The 19,025-nt window shown below is 45.3% G+C and overlaps 1 protein-coding gene across 7 annotated transcripts in view; it reads left to right on the forward strand.

Moving 5' to 3' along the window:
• Nucleotides 1-19,025, forward strand: part of KCNMA1 (potassium calcium-activated channel subfamily M alpha 1) — a 659,358-nt gene that overhangs the window by 500,296 nt on the left and 140,037 nt on the right. For all 7 annotated transcript variants that reach the window (XM_081158532.1, XM_081158535.1, XM_081158534.1 and 4 more), the window contains exon 15: nucleotides 11,892-12,001. In XM_081158532.1, coding sequence (XP_081014658.1) covers nucleotides 11,892-12,001 — 110 coding nt within the window. The remainder of the gene's footprint in view (nucleotides 1-11,891; nucleotides 12,002-19,025) is intronic.

A 19,025-nucleotide genomic window follows, 5' to 3' on the forward strand; every position in this document is an offset into this window, starting at 1 on the left:
GGCCTCTGCAGTGAATGGAGATTCTCTGACTATTCTTTATTCTGTATAACGGAAGCCCACCTAGCAAGCCCAGGCTTGCCCGGGACAGCCCTGCTCTGGCCGTGACTGGGAGGAGAGCTGTGTGCTGGAACGAGGCACCTGTGGAGAACTCAGAGAGCAGCCACCCACCTCCTGGGGCCTGCCTGGGAGACTGAAACTTGCTCATGACCAGTGAGCACAGGGACAGACAGGCCTCTCCCTGTCCAAACAGGACTATCCCAAGTCCTCTCCTTCTTCTCATCTCCTACCACCTGCAGGATGAGGGCCATCCTGGCAGTTTTCTGGGGATGCTGCGCTATAACTGCCAGACTGTTTCTAGAAATCCCGCAGGAAGGAGAGACGTGTGCTCCAGAGCTCTTCTCAGGAGGCATATGGTTCGTGGTTGGAAGGGGTGCTTTGGTGAACTCTTTGGAGTAGGAAGAATGGGCTCCCTTCTCCCAAAAGGCATGTTCAGGGAACAACAGACATTTTTTAACTTGCCTTCTAAAAAAGATGAATCCATATAACTGCAGGCTTTCACGTTGGTGTAGGGAGCATGCAAAACCGGGGCCCGGACTGAGGTGCTGAGGGCAGTAGAGACCGAGGGCTGGTAAGTGGTCATTGTTTTCCCTTATCTCCCCACCCAGTGCTCAGCCTCTCCTGAACAAGTATTTTAACAATAACGTGTGAACAAGCACCAGTTTATTAGCATGCCTATCCTGTGGACCAAGTTCCAGGTATCGAAATCAGTCTGGGAGGTGAGGCTGGAAGCGAGGAGCCAAGCACCTGCTGGGAGGGAGGATGAGAGGGACTGTGGGGTGTAGAGTCCCCCGGTGAAGAATGTGGGCAGGAGTCAAGTCGGGAACCAGAGGGGCCAACCCAGTCAGGACCTCGCTTGCTCGGGGCTCCCTACAGAAGGCCAGGCTGAGTCTTCCTACATCATTTTAAAGTTGCTCTCCACTCATGGCCCTTCTTCTATTTTGGGAGATAATCATTTCCTCCAAATACCTCACCTATCTCTTGTCATCATATCTATTCAGAGTGAATGTGCCTGCCATTGGGAAAGGGAGAGAGTAGGGAGGACCTCCCAGAACATGGCTTTCTCTAAGGGACAGACTCAAGCTGCTGGTCCTTCCCCTCTGTCTAGATAACTGGTGATGTTCCAGGCTTTTCTGGTAGCAGCTAAACAATAGGAAGCACAGAGCAATATGCAGATCTTGTAACATAGAAACCCACACCTGAAATCTATATGTTCATATTAACCATTGTCACCCCAATAAATTTTAAAAAATAAAAAATGATTATAATAAAAAAATATATATTAGTTTTCATAGTAAAAAAATTAAACAATAGGAAGCCATGAATTACAAGCCGAACATCTAGTTGCTCTGTGTTCCTTTGTGTGAGTAGAGATGACTTCACCATCACCATCACCATCCTCACCGTCCCCAGCCTCCATCACCATCACCATCATCATCATCATCACTCATTACTTTAAAGTATAGCTGACATTTATAGAACATTTATAGGGTACACACTCAATAAATGCCATCTTTTAGTGTGGCCGAACCACAAGAGCACCTGGCACCTGGCACTGAGTTAAGCATCACCTCATTTCAGCTGCCTTCCTAGGGGGTGGGTACCACTGTTGCTGTCATTTTGCAGGTGAGGGGATTAAGGCTTGGAGGGGTTATACAGGTTGTCCCAGAGGCACTCTGTGAGGCTGGGATTCGAACCCAGAGCCTGAATGTGCTTCGGTTCTTTGTACATTGCGACTGCACTCGGGATCGTGGTCCCCCTTAAGAGGAAACCGCTAAAGCCAGCTAAATACCTCAGCAATTTATAGGCTGCCCATTTTCAATTTCTGAACCAAATGTCTTTTTGATGAGGCCTAAAATCCACTCTAGGAAGCAGCAGAGGGGAATTTCTGAAGTCATTCCTAACTTGCTGCGAAAATATTCTCTAGCTGGCGAGAGATTTTCCAGATAACAATGACTACACAATAAAGCCGGTGCCTCTGCCTTGGATACCTGGCTCACAAATAACCCATTTGGCTCCCCCATCACCCTGGTACCTAAAACCAGCACAATTTATGCTCATGGCTGGAATGGCTCTGTTCAGCCAGAAAGCAGAAGTTTATGGGAGAACCCTTTGCTCTGAAATGAAATCTAGTCTCTTTGGCTCGCCTTTATTGGGCCGTATTGTACAGCGACGGGAGACATAAGTATTCAGGATCTGCTGTCACGAGAACGGGACTGCGCTGGCAAGCGCTTTCGAACTCACTCTCAGCGCTGTGTCCTAAAATGGGAAAGTTGAATAGAAATTCGGGATCCGAATTAGGGCCGTTTGCTGAAACTTTATTTTTAATTGAATTAAATATAGCCACATTTTTCTGTCTGCACACAGCCCACGTTGGGATGGACACTAAGCCATCATTGGGGTCACTGGGTCAATGGAGAGAGACCACGCAGAGAAATCTGGATCCTTGAAATACTGTTTTGATTAATTGCCACAGCAACTCAAACACTTGGGTACCCAACTTGTCCTTAATTAGCTACAAGCTTTCTCTGTAACTGGCTCTAGTATTTAGTGATCCTCATAGAGAACGTTCTTTTTCATCTCCAACTCAAATGCTTTGGCTGTGACGGATTCCCCTTAACCTCTGGTCCGTGGGGCGTGACCGAGAATACTTGTTGCCTTGGGAGCAGATCCTGTTACTCAAAGTGTGGTCTCTGTTTGGGCAGCATCAGTATCACCTGGGGAGCTGGTCAGAAATGCAACTTCATACCCCACCCTAGGACCACAGCATCAGAAACTGCATTGGTCTCTGACCTTGCGTGATTCCTAGGCGCAATCACTGGACTCAGAACCTTGGAAAACTTCAGCTAAATACTCCCTCAGATGTGCCCACTGGTGAGAAATTACCCTGAGGGTTAACATCAGTGGGTGCAGGGGATTCTCACCAAACTCTGAAATTCTGAAGGCTCTGCAAAGGCAGAAGCTCCTCTGGTGGTTTGTCTCATCCAAAGCAAGCTCCTAATCCCTGTAACGATTCACATGCTTTTCTAACTTCTTTCATCTTCTCCCAGTTCTAAATATATAAATAAATAAACAACCTACGGTTGTTTTTGGCCTCAATTTGAGAGTTTAGAAGTAATGGCATGGCCGAATATAGTCTTGGATGGGCTCAGCCTGTTTGCTGGTGCACTGCTCTTTGATTCCAATGCTGATTCATTGGAAACATCCGCATCCAAAAAGTGAAGACAAGGGGAAGACGGAAGGCAAAGTCCCATGAGGAAGAGCAGGAGTCCTAGAAAAGCGGGCTCCTCTCTGTAGGGATGGCAGTGGGACGCCTCTCCAGCAGGAGGGACGGCTTCGGTCAGGTTGCTGGTGATGCACCAGCTCCAGAGAGTTCCTTCTTTCAAATCCAGGCCTCCGTGCTATTGGAATTTGAACTTAGAAAACCATGCTCTGTGGTGACAAAATTTCCCCGAAAAATACTGCTCATAGTAAGGAGTTATCTGGGAAGTTTAAAAATTACACGTGCTCCCTGTTAGATCCCAAGAGTCCTTCAGCATTGGGAGGCAGAACTGGTTCATCCCATGGTCCCACACGAAATGCTGTGAGGAGAGCAGTGTGCTTGTGATTAGATGCCTGGGAAGATGGGGCTTGTCATTTTGTGTCTTTGTCCAGTTTTGTCTTGCTCAGTTCAGTTTAAATATTAATTAAGCTCCTCTTACAAGGTACTGTAGTGCTTGTTCTAGAAGATACAGAGTTCACAAGGGAGGGGCTCGTGTCCCAAATTGTGCTTGACTGTAGTTCTTGTGAGATGTTAGGAGACTCGCATGCTGGGAGAGTAGCTTACGATAAATAACATGTGCGGCCTGCCTCCTGCGGGCCAGGTGGCGTTCTGGGTGTTCCGTATGGGTCACCTGTTCAGTCCTCCCGGCCTCCCTGGAGGTGGCACCGTCAGTGTTCCCATTAGGGCGAGGCGGAGCCCAGCAGGCTGGGGAGATGAAGAGAGGCCTCACCAGTGAGGAGGCACCTAAGGTGAACTTAGCGGAAGTTGGATTTTGACCGTGGAAATGGCCTTAGAAAGATCTGTTTGTGACAGAAGGATCAAGGGGAGCACTGTGGCGGGAAGTCAGGGAGAGAAAGACTCAGCTTAGCATTGCCCACCCCAGGAGATGCTCCGTAGAATAGAGGGCTCTGTGACGAAACACTGTCCCCCCCACCCCGGGGACTTACAGTTCATAGTCACGTGCTAAATTCTCCAAGCTTTGCCCCCAAAAGTCCCCTTTCGCTTAGTTAAGTCCAGTGCTTCCCAAATTTATTTCATCCAGTCAACAAATATCATGGAGCTACTGCTATGATCCCTGCGTTGTTCCAGCCGCTGGAGGTTCAGACAAAATTCCCTGCCCTTGAAAGAGCCTCCACTTTAATGAGGGGCACCCTAAAAGCCCCTCTTCATTCTCTTATGTTCAAGGTAATACACGTTAGTCGCTCCTCTTGAGCTTACTTTGGAAAATCTTATTTGAGAGAAATTCAGCTTTCTGGAAGCTTGGGGGAAATGGTGGGAAGAAGGTTTGTGAGACAGAGTGTGACCAGCACAGCCACGGGTGCCGCCCACGGATGGTCCTGTGAACTGTTTGCTGCCCACACACCAGGAGATAAGTGAGAAAATGAGAAAGTGCTGTGAAGCTTTTAAAGCAATGGACAGATTGATGTCATATAGGTTGAATCTTATGATAAAAATTTTGGACTTGTATTTGCGTGTCTCATCCTTTCATTTCTTTTTTCTTGTTTTGGAATTCATCTGTGTTATTGTTTGCAGGAGTTTGAGTCTGCAAAACAATGGATATTAGAAATAAAAATAAAAGCCTGGCCGCTCACCTCACATAGGCTGAGAAGCTCTGTCCTGGAAAACCCTGCATGCTGGGGGCTGAATCACCCTGGAGAGCCTGCTGGAGAGCATTTACCTCCTGCTCCCTCTGCCCAGAATTATTTTAGGGGTATTTTAAGAACCTTATTATTTGAAGCACAAATGAGGATGTTATTAACTATAAGCAAGATTGCAAAACCGAAGTCATATTTGGACAGATAATAAGTAGGCCAATCTTTGAAAAGGTCTGACATCTCTTCAGCATAAACACCTTTCCTATACTGGAGAAAAAAAATGAGAGAGTAGGAAACCTTCTGTGTATTGAAAAAGCGCCTATTTCCTGCCACATAGGTAACACTTCCTTAACTAATTTCTAAATAATAATTCTTTTTAAAGTTCTTGTATCACGCTTTCTGCTAGCCTTTCTTTTACCTTCAGTCCCTGTGGCCCTTTTTGTTTCTTCTGAAATAATCCGGGCTGGGCGAACATAGTGGGGAAAATGCCATATATCCTAATGCTTTCATGCTGTGGTCTGTTCATCTCTCTCTAAATACCTCATATGGGCTCATTTTTTTTCATAATGCCTGATGGAAGAAATCTTATTTGATAGTCTGCAGCCCTCTAGTCTGGGAATAAGAGATTTGGCTCAAGTCTACCCCGAAATTTGTCTTTGGAGTTGTTTATTTATTTGCCCAGTGCTGAAGCAACCAGTTATCTAGCATTCCATCAAACCCCAAATAATTTGCTTTAATTGACATTGTGCTGAAGCCTTTGGAAAAATCTGAGACGCTAGCCTCACATTCTGGAGAATGCAATCTGAAATGGGCTATAGGTGAGCAGTGCCAAATGGTTATGGAGTCCCCGAAGAGCAATGCTGCTCTCGGAAGGGCAGCCGACCTGCGACCACATCCAGGAAGGACAGCCTTATAGGCAGTTTGGCACAAGCTAAAGAAATATATCCTGAAAAGGTGCAAAATACCATTTGTTCCCCATCTCTTCTGCATCTTTCCTTTGGTTTCAACTTTATCACCAGTTTCCTCCACTCCCAGAAAGCTGCTCTGTGAGGACCCAAGCTAGCAAGATTCAGACGTTTTGTGTTTTAATTCTATGAGCTGGTTTTAGGGTTTGTGATTATATGAAAGAATGTTGAGGTTGGGATGGGAGAGAGAAGGAGAGAGCCATGTGTCCATGGCTAAAAACTGGGGCAAGTTTGTTAACATGGGAACTTAGGAGGAAACAAGGGAGGGGAGAGAGAATCCAGGATGCCCAATGATCAAGTCTTCTCAAAACTCATGGTCCTTAAGATCGTTCTTTCCAGCAAGAGATCCTTAGACACCATGTTAAATCAGACATTTGCCAGGGACAGAGCAGGCTGCTGAGGGGTGGGGATAGCGACCCCACTCATTTTAGTAACCAGCCCACACACTCGTCAGCCTGGAGCCTATGAAGGCTGATTCCATGTTTATAATTGTAGCCAAGGCCCTGGCATGTTCTGTGGCTTCTCTCTTTTTTGTAAGAATAAATATGCTTTGATGGGATCTAAGGTACATTGGCCAGTTTGTCACTGCACTGTTTTAGACTGTCACATTATAAAAGACAGTGATCAATGTATTATATAATTTATATGTACAAATATTCACTCACATGTGGTTAATTAATTCTTATTAACTCCTTTTATGATTTAAAACTACATGATTTAGAGAAAGAATATTAACTGAGAACTCAGATTTTTAAAAGAATTGTACATGTAACAACAGCCTGCTATTAGACTAGCCTCCCACTACCAGTTTTGGGCAATGCTGGCGTATTTGTTATAACTCACCTCTTCTTATTGCAGCTATTAAAATAACAGTCATTGGTTTTTATAATTTCCTTTCAGTTCATTATTTTTGATGTGCACACTATAACATATATTTGGATTAGAACAGTGTACTTGTTTTCAATTAAGTAAGGGTTGGTATATGGTCATCTTCGGAATTATTTACATGACTCTCGAGGTAGGGAGAGACTTTTGCAAAATTATTTGGCTGCAATCAACACGGTTATTCTGACTCATTGCTGGGAACAGAAATCACAGTGCTTGTAACGTAGCCCAGCCAGGACGGTTGATTTTCCACGTTCAGCGGGCTGTTAGCATTAGGGAAACAGTTTCACTCTAATCAGAGAAAGCATAAAATGTAAAAGGTGTCATTACCAGCCAATCATTAGTAACACATGCAGAATTGGAATCGAGAAGGTGTTACTTCCCCCAGAGCCAAGGCGGATGGTTCCAGTTGGGAGGTACCTTCGATGATGGAGCCTTCGGCCCATAGATTAGCGGACACCATTTACCTGGGGGGTTGAACTAGACCGGTTGAAAAATGAGATAATGAAGGGTCGTTGAATAAGACCATGAGAAGTGCGGACGAGCTGGCCCAGGTCTCAGTCCCCTCTTGTCCCTGAGGACTCTGTGGGTATTTGCTAGGTGCTGCGCATCTTTGCTAGGTGCTGTTCTGAAGCAGCTGGAGTGTGATGTGACAGTCAGAGGGGAAACTGCTGCCTCAGGAAACGCTTTGCCTTTGACAGATTGCTCAATGACTGGCAAATTAATTTTGGCACCTTTCCCTAAGTCACTTTGGTCCCATTCCTTCATTTTTCTCCTGGGAAGCGTGTATTCACGTTACAGGTAAAAATACTTTGACAACACAAATGTGGAGAACAGCACGTTCTGTTTTAGGAGAGAAGCTGCAGGCTGGGCTGGTTCCATTGTATGGGACAGAAATGACGCCTCAGGCTCTGGGACGAGGCCTGACGTCAGTATCACTCCTCCTGACCGCTCACAAAGTCATGGGCTCCAGGGTTTACGGTTTTGAGTGCTTGAGGATCTTCTGATCTGATAGTTCCCCCTTAGGTGCTTATATACAATAAACCTTTCCTATCCCCCAAATTTTAGCATCACTGCTTCCCTATATTTACCCTGTCATCACTAGCAAGAGGTAATAGGGCAGGTGACTAAGAACATGAACTCTGAATCTTGTTTGCCCCACTCATAGGCTTTGTGACCTTCAGTAGGTTACTTAACCTCTCTGGGCCTCAGAGCCGTCATCTGTTAAAGGCGAACCACAATGACCAAACACGCTGCACCCCCTCTAGATCTCTTTGTACACCATCATTTTCTCTGTGTTAAGCACAGTGTTTTAAACGCAACATTTTTTACACGTCTTTTTCCTTTCCTGAGAATGCATTTCATTACTGCTGACAAAGATAAAAGGAATGTGCACTTCTGATTTTGCTTTTCCAAACTAAGTCAAAGATTCCACTCTTGAGACACAGAAACGTAATCCGAACAAAAAGATATAATTGAGACCCTGGCCTCTGATGAAGATTTGAGGTTCTGTTGCCTGAGTTTGCGACACACGGCAGTGTCATAGACCGAGTGCTTGCTCCCTGACTGTCCTGATGGGATTGGCCCATTCCTGCCCTAGTTCTCTCACAACTTGTCATTCTTGCCCTTAAGTATTAAAGCATCTCCATATTAATTACTGATTCTCCTGCTCTTATGTTGTACATGTGTGTGTTTTTTAAATTTGATTGTGGTAAGTATATCATAACATTTACCATCTCAACCATTTCTAAGTGGTGTGTTTTTTTTTGGCGGTTGTTTCTTTTGTGTGTGTGTGGAACATTTATCAGAAACTGAAAAACATGTTGGCTCATCCATATGAAAACAGTGTTAAAGATGTGGAAATCTTAAAAAGTTATGACAATGAATTAAACTCCCCAGAATGTATACAGTCCATTCAGTGCTACCATATCAGTACTGTAGATACAACCTGAGAGTCCGTATATGGATGTGGAAGAGGCATTTTGCTTTCTAAAAAGTTGTGGACATTTTTTCCCAGCTTTTTTGACTTTTGGTCCTTAAGCATTTCAAATCAGCCACAAAGGCAAACTTATAGGAAAATAAATGTGGAAAAAAATCAGTAAAAGTCAGATGTATCTGGTCAGATATATCATATCCAGATATATCTGGTGCTTTTTCCAGCACAGAGAAAAATATGGGGAAATAAATACTAGTTTAGATAAGATTTTACCAGTAACTAGAACAGGTCCTAAGTTATACAGTATACTCAATAAATATTTGCTGAATGAACAAATCAGTGAAACAAACAATTTTTGCTAAGTTTAAAACAAACATGCATATATTTTGTCCTACAAATAATCTGTTTCTACTTGAAAAAGTTTAGTGACTAACCTACAATAAAATTTGCTCCAAAGGGTAGCTCTATTAGGACATAGAGCCACGAAAATACTGACCATACCTGAAAGAACCATATGAAACCCAAATTAATTGAGGAGTATCACAAATAATAAAAAATAATTGAGATAAAGGTTCATATTTTCATTATTATTATTTTTAATTCTCATCTGAGGATATTTTTCCTATTGCTTCTTTAGAGAGAGTGGAAGAGGGGGGCAGAGAGTGAGAAACGTGGATGTGAAAGAGACACATCGATTGGTTGCCTCCCATATTTGCTTCTACCAGGGCCGGGGACAGAGCCTACAACCGAGGTACAATCCCTTGGCTGGAATCAAACCCAGGACCCTCCAGTCCAAGAGCTGACACTCAAACCACTGAGCCAAACCGGCTACGGCTATATTTTCATTATTTTTAAAAATTAAGTGTAATATTTAAATTAGCAACACAGGCAACACATTATAGAAGGAACATCCCTGCCCTGGCCAGGTGGCTCAGTTGGTTGGAGTGTTAACCCCTACACCAAAAAGGCTGCGGGTTCGGTTTCCGGTCAGGGAACGCATTTAGGTGGGGGGGTGTCCATCCTTGGGGGGCACATACGAGAGGCAACTGATTGATGTTTCTCTCTCTCCCCCTCTCTAAAAATCAATGAACATATCCTCTGGTGAGTATTAAATAAATAAGTAAGCAAGTAAATAAATAAAAGGAATGTCCCTGCTAAAAGAACAGGCCTAATTCTTACTAGAATACAACTTACTCATAAAGTTCTACTATGAGAACTTGTAATTGGCAGTCCCTCATATAGTATCTTCTTTACCAATAAAACATTTTGATAATATAATGCCCAAAATATTTTATATTTCAAAGTATTTACTAATGCAGACTATGCTTTCTTCAGATTAGTTAGAATTAATAACCTTTGCTTGTAAAGCCAAGCATATCTTCTTTAAATTAAATATGTTTTTATTGATTTTTAGAGAGAGAGGAAAAGAGAGGGATCGAGCCCGCAACCTGGGCATGTGACATCTTGACCACCAGGACTCACACCATGACCTCTTGGTTCCTGGGTTGACGCTCAACCACTAAGCAACACCAGCAGAGCAAGCATATCTTTTATTTGAAAAAATTTAATTTGAGGAAATTAAGAAGTTTGTGCTTAGGCTAAGCACATTGCAGTTCATTTTTTAAATCCTACAGTTTAGCAGTAGAAATGGTTGAGCGCCTTGTTTTGTAAAGACCCCACCCTGGGGAAGACCAATTTGCAGATAAACAGCCCGTACCCAGCCGCGCAGCATCGCTAATGTGCAGCGTGTGGGAGGAGGTTAGGAGCAGCTCAGACTAATGAGGTTAACCGACACAATCTCATCATCCAGGCTGCGCTCAGAGCAGACAGACATCGCAGAAGCAGGGAGCATTCCCTTTATTTCTAAATCATTTCTGGTTTTTGTATTCCAGAGTGCCACCAAGTAGATGGTAGGTGTGCACTTCCCACTGTTTCCAAGACTCGTTCAATTTCAAGCACTGCAGTTTTCCAGTTAACTTACCGTTAGGCCACAGGCAAGATGCCTTTTAATTCAACATCTGCCCAAGAAATTATCAAGAGCCACTTCCTGCTGCCTAGGAAGCTCCCTCTCATCCTTCCCCCTGATAGAACCTCTAGTGGCAGTGAACTTGGGAGGCAGCAGCTTACAGATACCCAAGGCCTCACAGCCTGCCTGCGTGGGGAGCGGTGAGCTCCCCTATTTCCAGAGGGGCTAAGCATTCACTTGTTGTAATTCACCTTATAATTTTTAAAGATTGATTCCAGGGTGAAAGCCTTTTCAGAAATTCCTAGCATGAAGAGGGTTGCTGGGAAAACCGGTTGAACTTGATTAATTAGAGAAAGACCCCACATTTTAATCAAAATTGGGGTAAGACCTCTCTGAAATGACATTTTACTTTTTGTATTCAAGATGGGGGTGGAAAAATCTTTTTTTTTTTTCCCCGAAGTAGAAATAGGTGTATTGTTTCATTGTAATAGATATGCTCATTGTAAAAGCCTTCAGACAACAGAGAATCTGTAGGGAAAAAGCGTCATTCTACATCTCAGACATTTTGGTATAAAGCTTTCTAGATTTTCCTATGGCTTTACAAGCATTCAAATAATTACAGGGCATTTTTTAAAAACGAAACAGGGCGAGATTACACACACTATTTAGTAATGTGCCTTTTTACCTAATTTCTATATTAAAATCTACATTTTCATCATAACTTTTAACAACTTCTTTGTATTTCATTGCCTAAACAAAAGCACCATTTGTGGTTATTTCCAATTTTTCACAAATAGAAAGGAGGTTCTTATACATATGTCTTTATATACTTGCCTACTTGTTTCTTTCCTATGAATACCTAAAATGGAATTGTGTAAAAGAATATGGACTTTTATACATTTTGATAACAATTGTAAAATTGCTCTCCAACAAATTCGCACCAGCTTACCTGCTCCCCAATACCGCAGGGAGTGCCCGTAGCTCTGCACCCTTGGGAATCACACAGGTTTAAAAAGAAGTGATGCTTTAGAGGGGACACAGTTCTAGTCTGTGAATTTGGGGCCATGGAAAGCTTGTGGGCAATGGGCTTGCGTGCCTGGCTGCCGAGGAAGGTCACCGTCACGTAACCAGTGCATTCATTTGTTTGCAAGATGACAGAACTCAAGTTTTCATTTTATAGCCCATGGCCGTTATCTTAACCCCTCCTCTTGCTCTTTTTCTTCAGATTGAGGAAGACACGTGGCAGAAATACTACTTGGAAGGAGTCTCGAATGAAATGTACACAGAATATCTCTCCAGTGCCTTCGTGGGTCTGTCCTTCCCTACTGTTTGTGAGTAAGTGACCACCGACCACATGCTCCTTGGCTTCCAGGGATATTGAGTGGGCCCCTTGCAGGAAAGACCCCCGCCTCTGTCCAGCAGTGGGGACACTGAACAATCAGGGACTGTGTCCTGTGTGTGATGAATGGGAAGGTGGGAGCCATCATTTGTGCTAAATTAGAAACTGAATTTTTTCTGCATGTCTTGAATTATGCTCCTGTGAGGTAGACACATCTATGAAGGGGAAGCGTGAACCCATGTTTCTCTGATTTTACTAGCAAATCTTCCTAGCCCCTTGATGAAAGGGATTTTAATCCATCTTTCAATTAAGTCATATCTGAGAAGCCGCTGCTCAAAGTGCGTTCTTGATTTTGCTAAGGAAATGCAGAGCCACATGTACCAGGAGACCTTGAAAAAGTCCCTGGCATGGACCAGTGCCGGGTTATAAGAAGGCTCAGCTTCCCCCGACGCTGGCTCAGCAGGATGGATCTGAGCAAGGGCAGCCCCAGCTGGCCATCGCCCCTTGAGGGGGAATAGATGATCACCTAAAGGGTATGACCTCAGGAGCTTCAGGTGGCCCGGACTCCAAGGCACTCCCACCAAGACAATGCCTCAACTTCCCCACTTAGAATCTCAGATGCTGGGTCTGAGTCAGACAGGGGGCTCTGTTCCCTATGAAAACACAAACTCCCTGGGACCGTGGAAATGTTCAGGTGGGTCCACTGACACCTTGGCAAAGGATTCGATAGACTTGGTCTCACTGATACCAGCTGGGAAGAAACGGGAATCTGGGGAGCCACTGAGCTGAGGAAGAAAAGCTGGCCCCATGTGCTGCCTGCCTGCCTGGAAGCCAAACCAGCATCTGGAAAGGGAGCTCTGAGGAGGACGGGCCTGGGGCTCTTGGGTTCCCCTGTCTCACAGTTCTGCTCTGTGCACTGCGGCAAGGGGACAGAGCTTGGGGTTTACCTGGAGACGCCTGTCAGTGAACAAGCACAGCAGGTGCACTCGGCCTGTCCCTGGGCCCGGACCCTGAGCAATCCAAAATGGTTTGGCTGTTTACTGAAATTTCTCACCCTGCCTTGAATCGAAAGTTTAAATGCTAAATGGACTGGAAAAGTGAATAGGTAATTGATTCGGAAGAAGCTATTTTCTGAAAATGGATGCCCTGTTGTAACTCCCATGCGCTCCTGTCTCTGAAAGCTGTTTCTCTTTCTGCCACAGAAAGACCTTAACCGCTCAGAGGCGCTGGGTCCTGGAGCAGAGGCTGTCCCTGGGGAGTTTCTCCACCTCGGAGCCTCGCTCACCTAGGATAGGAGGCTCGGGGGAATTCAGGACTTAGAGTAGAAGCGGGTTCTATAAAAAGGCAATTGTGGCCTCCTGTACCTAAGGAAGGGGTAGTGTGGCACACGGCAGATCCTGGAGGGCTCCTGTGGCGTGGGGGGCATTCGCAGGGAGCCTTCGACGCTCCCCTCCTCGGTTGTCAGTGTTCCCTGGCTTGACGGGTGTTTGTCTCTAGCACGAGTGCTCCCTTGAAAGCCTGCTTTCCCACTGCTTCCCTCCTGGCCTCCACAGTATTTCATTTCTTAAAAGTTAGCTGCTATTATTTCAAAATAGAAGTATTTTACATAAAAAGTAGATTTTTGAACTCTCCTGAAAATGCGCTGAGCCAACGCAGGACTTGCATTTCTACCGAATGCTCCTGGCTCCGGGTTGCTGTAAGGAAGGGTTTAGTGCAGGCCCTCCCCTCTCTGGTCACCTAAAGGAGGCCAGGTATGCACCTCCAGGCCCTGTGGACATGTGGCTTGCTAAGCCTGACGCCTGGGGCAGTGTGAAACTTCACTGCCCTTGGGGCCAGCTCAGGCATGGGACACGGGTGCCTGCTGAACACCTTTCCCCTGATGGATGTTCAAGTTTAGCACATGTCCCAAAGGAGGAGCAGAGCCCTCAGACACACCTTGTTGTCAGAGAATTTAGTATTTGTTCAGTACAGTGTCTGGAACACAATAAAACAAAAAACCTTCGGGTGCGAACCAGAATGTGCTCAACTTAGTGCTATTATTCGTTTAACACAACGATACAGCAGAGGTAGAAATAATCAATAAAGGAAGGACATTTAATGAGATTTAGGAACATCCCAAAACATTGAAGCTCTCCTCAAGCATTTGATTATCTGGAGGCTTAATTATCTGTGTTTTCTACTTTAAATTAAAGAAAAGCCATAATTCAAAGTTACCAGCAGTTTAATGATAACACTCTTCAATTCAGGTTAATTAAAGCGCAGCCGTAATTAGAGTGTGGTGCTGTATATCACCGGGCAGGCGCATACGTATTTTCATTACAGTGAGAATTGGCTATTCAATTTCAAGATGACATAAAGGATGCCAAAGTATATTTTAAGCTGTTCCATGTAGACGAAAAAGAATTGGGGAATATTCTGGGTGTAATAAAGCACAGATAAAATATACAGATTTTCAGAGCCGTTTCTGTAATTATGCACCACATTAAAACAATAACGCAGCACATAACATCTTAAAGCATAAAAGAAATAAATCTGCTCTTCCCCCAAGCTGGCGGAATGCCCCACTGCAGGGTGGGATCACAGCACAGGGGAGCTTGGTGTTATCTTAGAAGCTGGGAGAGTTATTCTGGGAAAAGACAAGGGTGAAACTTGAGGTCTTTTCCCAAGAGAACAGAATGGGGGAGGAAGAGAGGCAGGAGAGTCAGAAGGCCCCCCAAGGCAAGCTTTTTAAATTTTTCAAGTGGAGAGACGCTCTCTCTTGTCTTAGGGGGGTGCATACCAGCTACAGACTTTGACTTCTGGGCCTCAGCTTTGTTCCAAAAACAGTAACTAATTTAGATAAAATACAGTATCATTTTTAAATATTTCATTTACATTTTCTTATCGAATCCTCCTAACAATTCTGTGATTTAGTCTCACTGTCCCTGGTTTATAAATGAGGACCCTGAAGACGTTGGTGCCCCTTCCCAAGCCACCTCGCAGACAAGCTGCAGAGCCAGTGTTCCAACGCCAGGCCTCGTGCAGTGGGGAGCAGCCTGGAGTAGCTGCTAGATGAAGGCTGGCTAATTAGGAATCTCCTGGGGAGCTTATTAAATGGAGAGGTTTCTGGGCTACATCTTCAAATTTTAATATCTAGGGTAAGGCCCCTGAAATTTGCATTTTTTACAAACAAATCAGGTGATTCTGATTCAAACTTTGATGACCGGGGACCCTCACGGACCCCGCTGCTCCACACCACAGCCTGGAATAACCTGTCCTTTTCCCCACTCGGGGCTCAGACACTGGAATGTTTCTCTCTGATTTTAGCCGAATCATAGAGGTCTGGGTGTGCACATCTTGCAAGCTAAGGTCTGGGCCTCTGTGTGAGCTTCCTGGCTATCATTCCTCCTCCAGGTAGGGTTTTCTGCAGTCTCCAGGGACATAGGAAGGAGACTGCACTCCAGCACGCCAGGCAAACCACTGACCGCTCTCCCCACTCCCCGTGCCTAATCCAGATCAGTACAGAAAAACCACGTGGGGTATGAACCCACGGATCATAAAACCCACCAGGGATCATAAAAGCAGTTTCAGGCTGGGGAGAAGGGATACCCACTAAATGCAGAGAAGCCCAGAGGAAACAAGGAAATTCAGGATGCAACACTCAGAGCCGCCTCCTGGAGGTCCTGTTCTAGACCTTCCCCAGTTTGCCCTTAGGGTGTTCCTTTTAAGGGCCAGCAGCTCCTGAGCATTTACCCCTGGTTTTGCACAGCTGGCTTGCTCCTGGGCCCATGTGGCAACAAGATCAAGGCAGAGGAGCTTTGGGGTCTGAAGGAGGGGGCGCCGTCCGTTGTTATCTGAGCACCAGGAAACCACCTGTTCCTTTCCCTCCCTCCCCCCACCTTCCTCAGCAGGGCACTCTGGGAGGTACAGGTGGCCAGTGCCCAGCCAGAAAGCAAGGGACTGGGGTACAAGGCCATGTTTCCCACGGAAGTGTCCTGCTCTTGAGCAGTTCACATAATGGGATGCCATGTGATGTCATGGAGTGTGAGCCGTGGAGTAGCAAAGGCCACAACGGTCAAACTTCCAGGTCAGCCATATGCTGGATATGTGATTTGGGACAAACTATTTCATTTCTGCAGACCTCCTTCCTTTGATAGTTACCAGCTGCCTGACCTCAGACTCAGTACCTACCCGCAGTTTCCTAGTCTCTGAAATGGGAATGACATTACTTACCTCTCAGATCCAGCTGATGTCCTTTCCCCTCTCCCACCTCTCCTGGTCCTCCCACTGCCCCATCAAATAAGATGTAAGGACAGAGGAAGAAAGAAATCCACTGTGACATTTTCAGGTTATATTTACTCTCAGCCTTCAAAAAATTCTACCATCAGTCACCAGTCAGTCAACTGAGTAGATATTTAATGAATGTGAGATATTAGCACCAGTGTGCCAAGCACGGTGCCATCTCTAGAGGAACCTGCAATTAGATTTGATCAAATATATGCACAGCAAAAGATTAATAACAATACTGGTAAATGCCAAGTAAAGGAGTTTGCAGTTTCACTAAGGAAAGTAATCCCCATCCTCAAGTAGAGCTGAGCACCTATCGATAAGTTTTGTTTGATGGCTGTAAACAACAGAGGATGGATGCTGAGAGTTGCAGGGAAACAGAGCTCCCTGGAGGCTGGGGTGTGACCAGGAGAGGCCTCCTGGAAGAGATGACACCTATCTGTACCTCGTAAGAAGGTTGGATTCAGTGAGGAAAGAAAGAGGGAAGAGGGGATGCTGAGTGGCAGGGCCTCAGGAGGTGGGAGCCACACAGTACCACGCAGAACTCCCTCAACACCCCAGGCTCTGAGGTTTTCCAACAAGAGCAAATTGGTTTCACCTTTAGGTGCGAGGAGGAGACAAGCACATATCTTTTTTAAAAAAAATGTTTTTATTGATTTTAAAGAGAGCAAGGGAGAGAGAGGGTGGGAGAAACACCAGTGTGAGAGAGAAACATTGTTCTGTTCCCTCCCATATGCACCCCTACCGGCGATCGAACCCACAACCTGGGCACGTGCCCTGACTGGGGATTGAACCCGAGACCTTTCGGTGCATGGGACGCTCAGCCAACCGAGCCATACTGGCCAGGGCCAAAGCAGATATCTTTTGACGTGATATTTTCAGGGGTTGAAATAGTGATAGTGTTTTTATCATGAGAACTAGCAGACATGAGGATACACCCTTGCCTCCAGGTAGGAAAGTGGGGGCCCAGGGGAGAGGAGGGAGCCGGGGAAAGAAGGGCCCAGGGGAAACCACGGATTCAGAGGCTCGGCCTCAGGAACACTGCGCTGCAGTTCTGAACCTCACTGTGAGCATATTAGTCCGTCATTCATCACTTACAAAATATAAAAGCTTAATTGTATCAGGTTTTACAGCTCAGAGGGGATTAGGACAAAAGAGGTATTTAAAATATAGTCCCTGTCCCCCTGCAGCTGCTGGAGCAGCTAAATTCAGACTTGATGTGGAGAGTTTAATGCCTGGGTCACTTGGGGAGCTCTGATCAGATCTGCACGGTGCTAAAGGGTAGGAGCTTCTGAGCTGGTTTAAGGCAGTTTGGGGGCTGGGGCAGAGTCTTCCACCCCTTCCACCTGCATTCGGGGTCTTAAACATTCAGAAAATCATGCTCGTGTCCTGTGTTGTTTTGTATGGGCAGATCTTTCCAGTGAAGTCACTCGGGGAAACTTAAAATTTAAGGCTGCCTGGGGACAGCTGGGTCTCCTGCCCCGTGAAAGCCACAGCTAGTTTAACGTGAGCTCTGTGACATCAGCAGTCTTTAGAGAAAGGCACCCACATTTCAACACGGAGTAGGAAGAAGCGGCTGACCCCATTGTTACAGGATAGGTGTATTTAGCCAGACTGCAGACATGAGCATTTTACTGAAATTTATGGAAAGACTAAAGTCTCAGCTCTAAACATTATTTTTCCTAAAAGAACTGGCCCTATTCATCTAATTACTTGAGAGTATTGTAATTAGGACTAAACATACATGAATATGGATAGGAATGCGGTATTGATGGGTTTTCTACTACAGGGACCTGGAAGGTGACCAGTGATCCTTGTACATGCTAGTGAATAAATCAGTAATCGTAACATCTATCCAAACCCCTAGCTGAAAGCTATAGAGGCAGTGGCAGGTCTAGAATTCTCTACAGGAAGGGTCGGGGGGGTGGGGGGTAGTCCAGTTGGAAATGGGATGGGTGCCATGGCTTGCCTTGATTCTGGGCACTCACAGTAAATACACAGTTTACATTTCATGTTTCTGATTAATAATAATAGCAAAGCTTTCTAAAATACATTCATTCACGTTTTAGGCAAATGCTAATTGTCAGTATCAAAGAATAATTATTTTTAAGTTTAGGTGTCATAGGTATGCTAGGGGAGATCATTGTGAGTGTGGGTTTATCGGAAGGCCAGCTGTCCTGAAGGCTCCTAGCTCCACCTCTGTCAAAGCTATTGGGATCTAGAGTCTGAATAACAGCTCCATGAGTGTTTTAAATTACAAATCACTTCCATTTCCTTAAATCCTTCAGTTTCTTTTTTTTAAAACTAGATGTTTCCATTTTGAGAGCCTATCATTTTAAATCAAGGCTCCCAAATGTGAATCTTTTTCATTCCGGCTCCTCGCTCCTGATCCTGAAGGTCTGGTTTCCCGAAGCCCACTGTTTACATCTGCCTCTTCTCTGATTAGAGGTCTCAGCCTGACATTCTCAGGGTCCCTCTGGGTAACTGAAGATGGGTGGGCGCTCCCTGCGGAGCTGGGTTTGGAGGGAGCTCTGAGAGCTGCCTCTCCGGTCTCACCCACCTCAGGCCTGGCTCCAGGCCACGCATTCTTCCTGAGCACATTAGAAGGTGCAAACTCTAGGACAGGTTTCTGTGCTTAATTCACACTAGCCAGCGATCTTTCTAGTCCAGGGCTGATTTAATGGCAAGAACAATTTATTTCCCTCTGGGTAGGTAGAAACAGTTGGACTCTAATTCTTAAGAGCCTTTGCTCAG

This window comes from Miniopterus schreibersii (assembly GCF_964146895.1).
Source record: "Miniopterus schreibersii genome assembly, chromosome: 14".
NCBI lineage: Eukaryota > Metazoa > Chordata > Mammalia > Chiroptera > Miniopteridae > Miniopterus > Miniopterus schreibersii.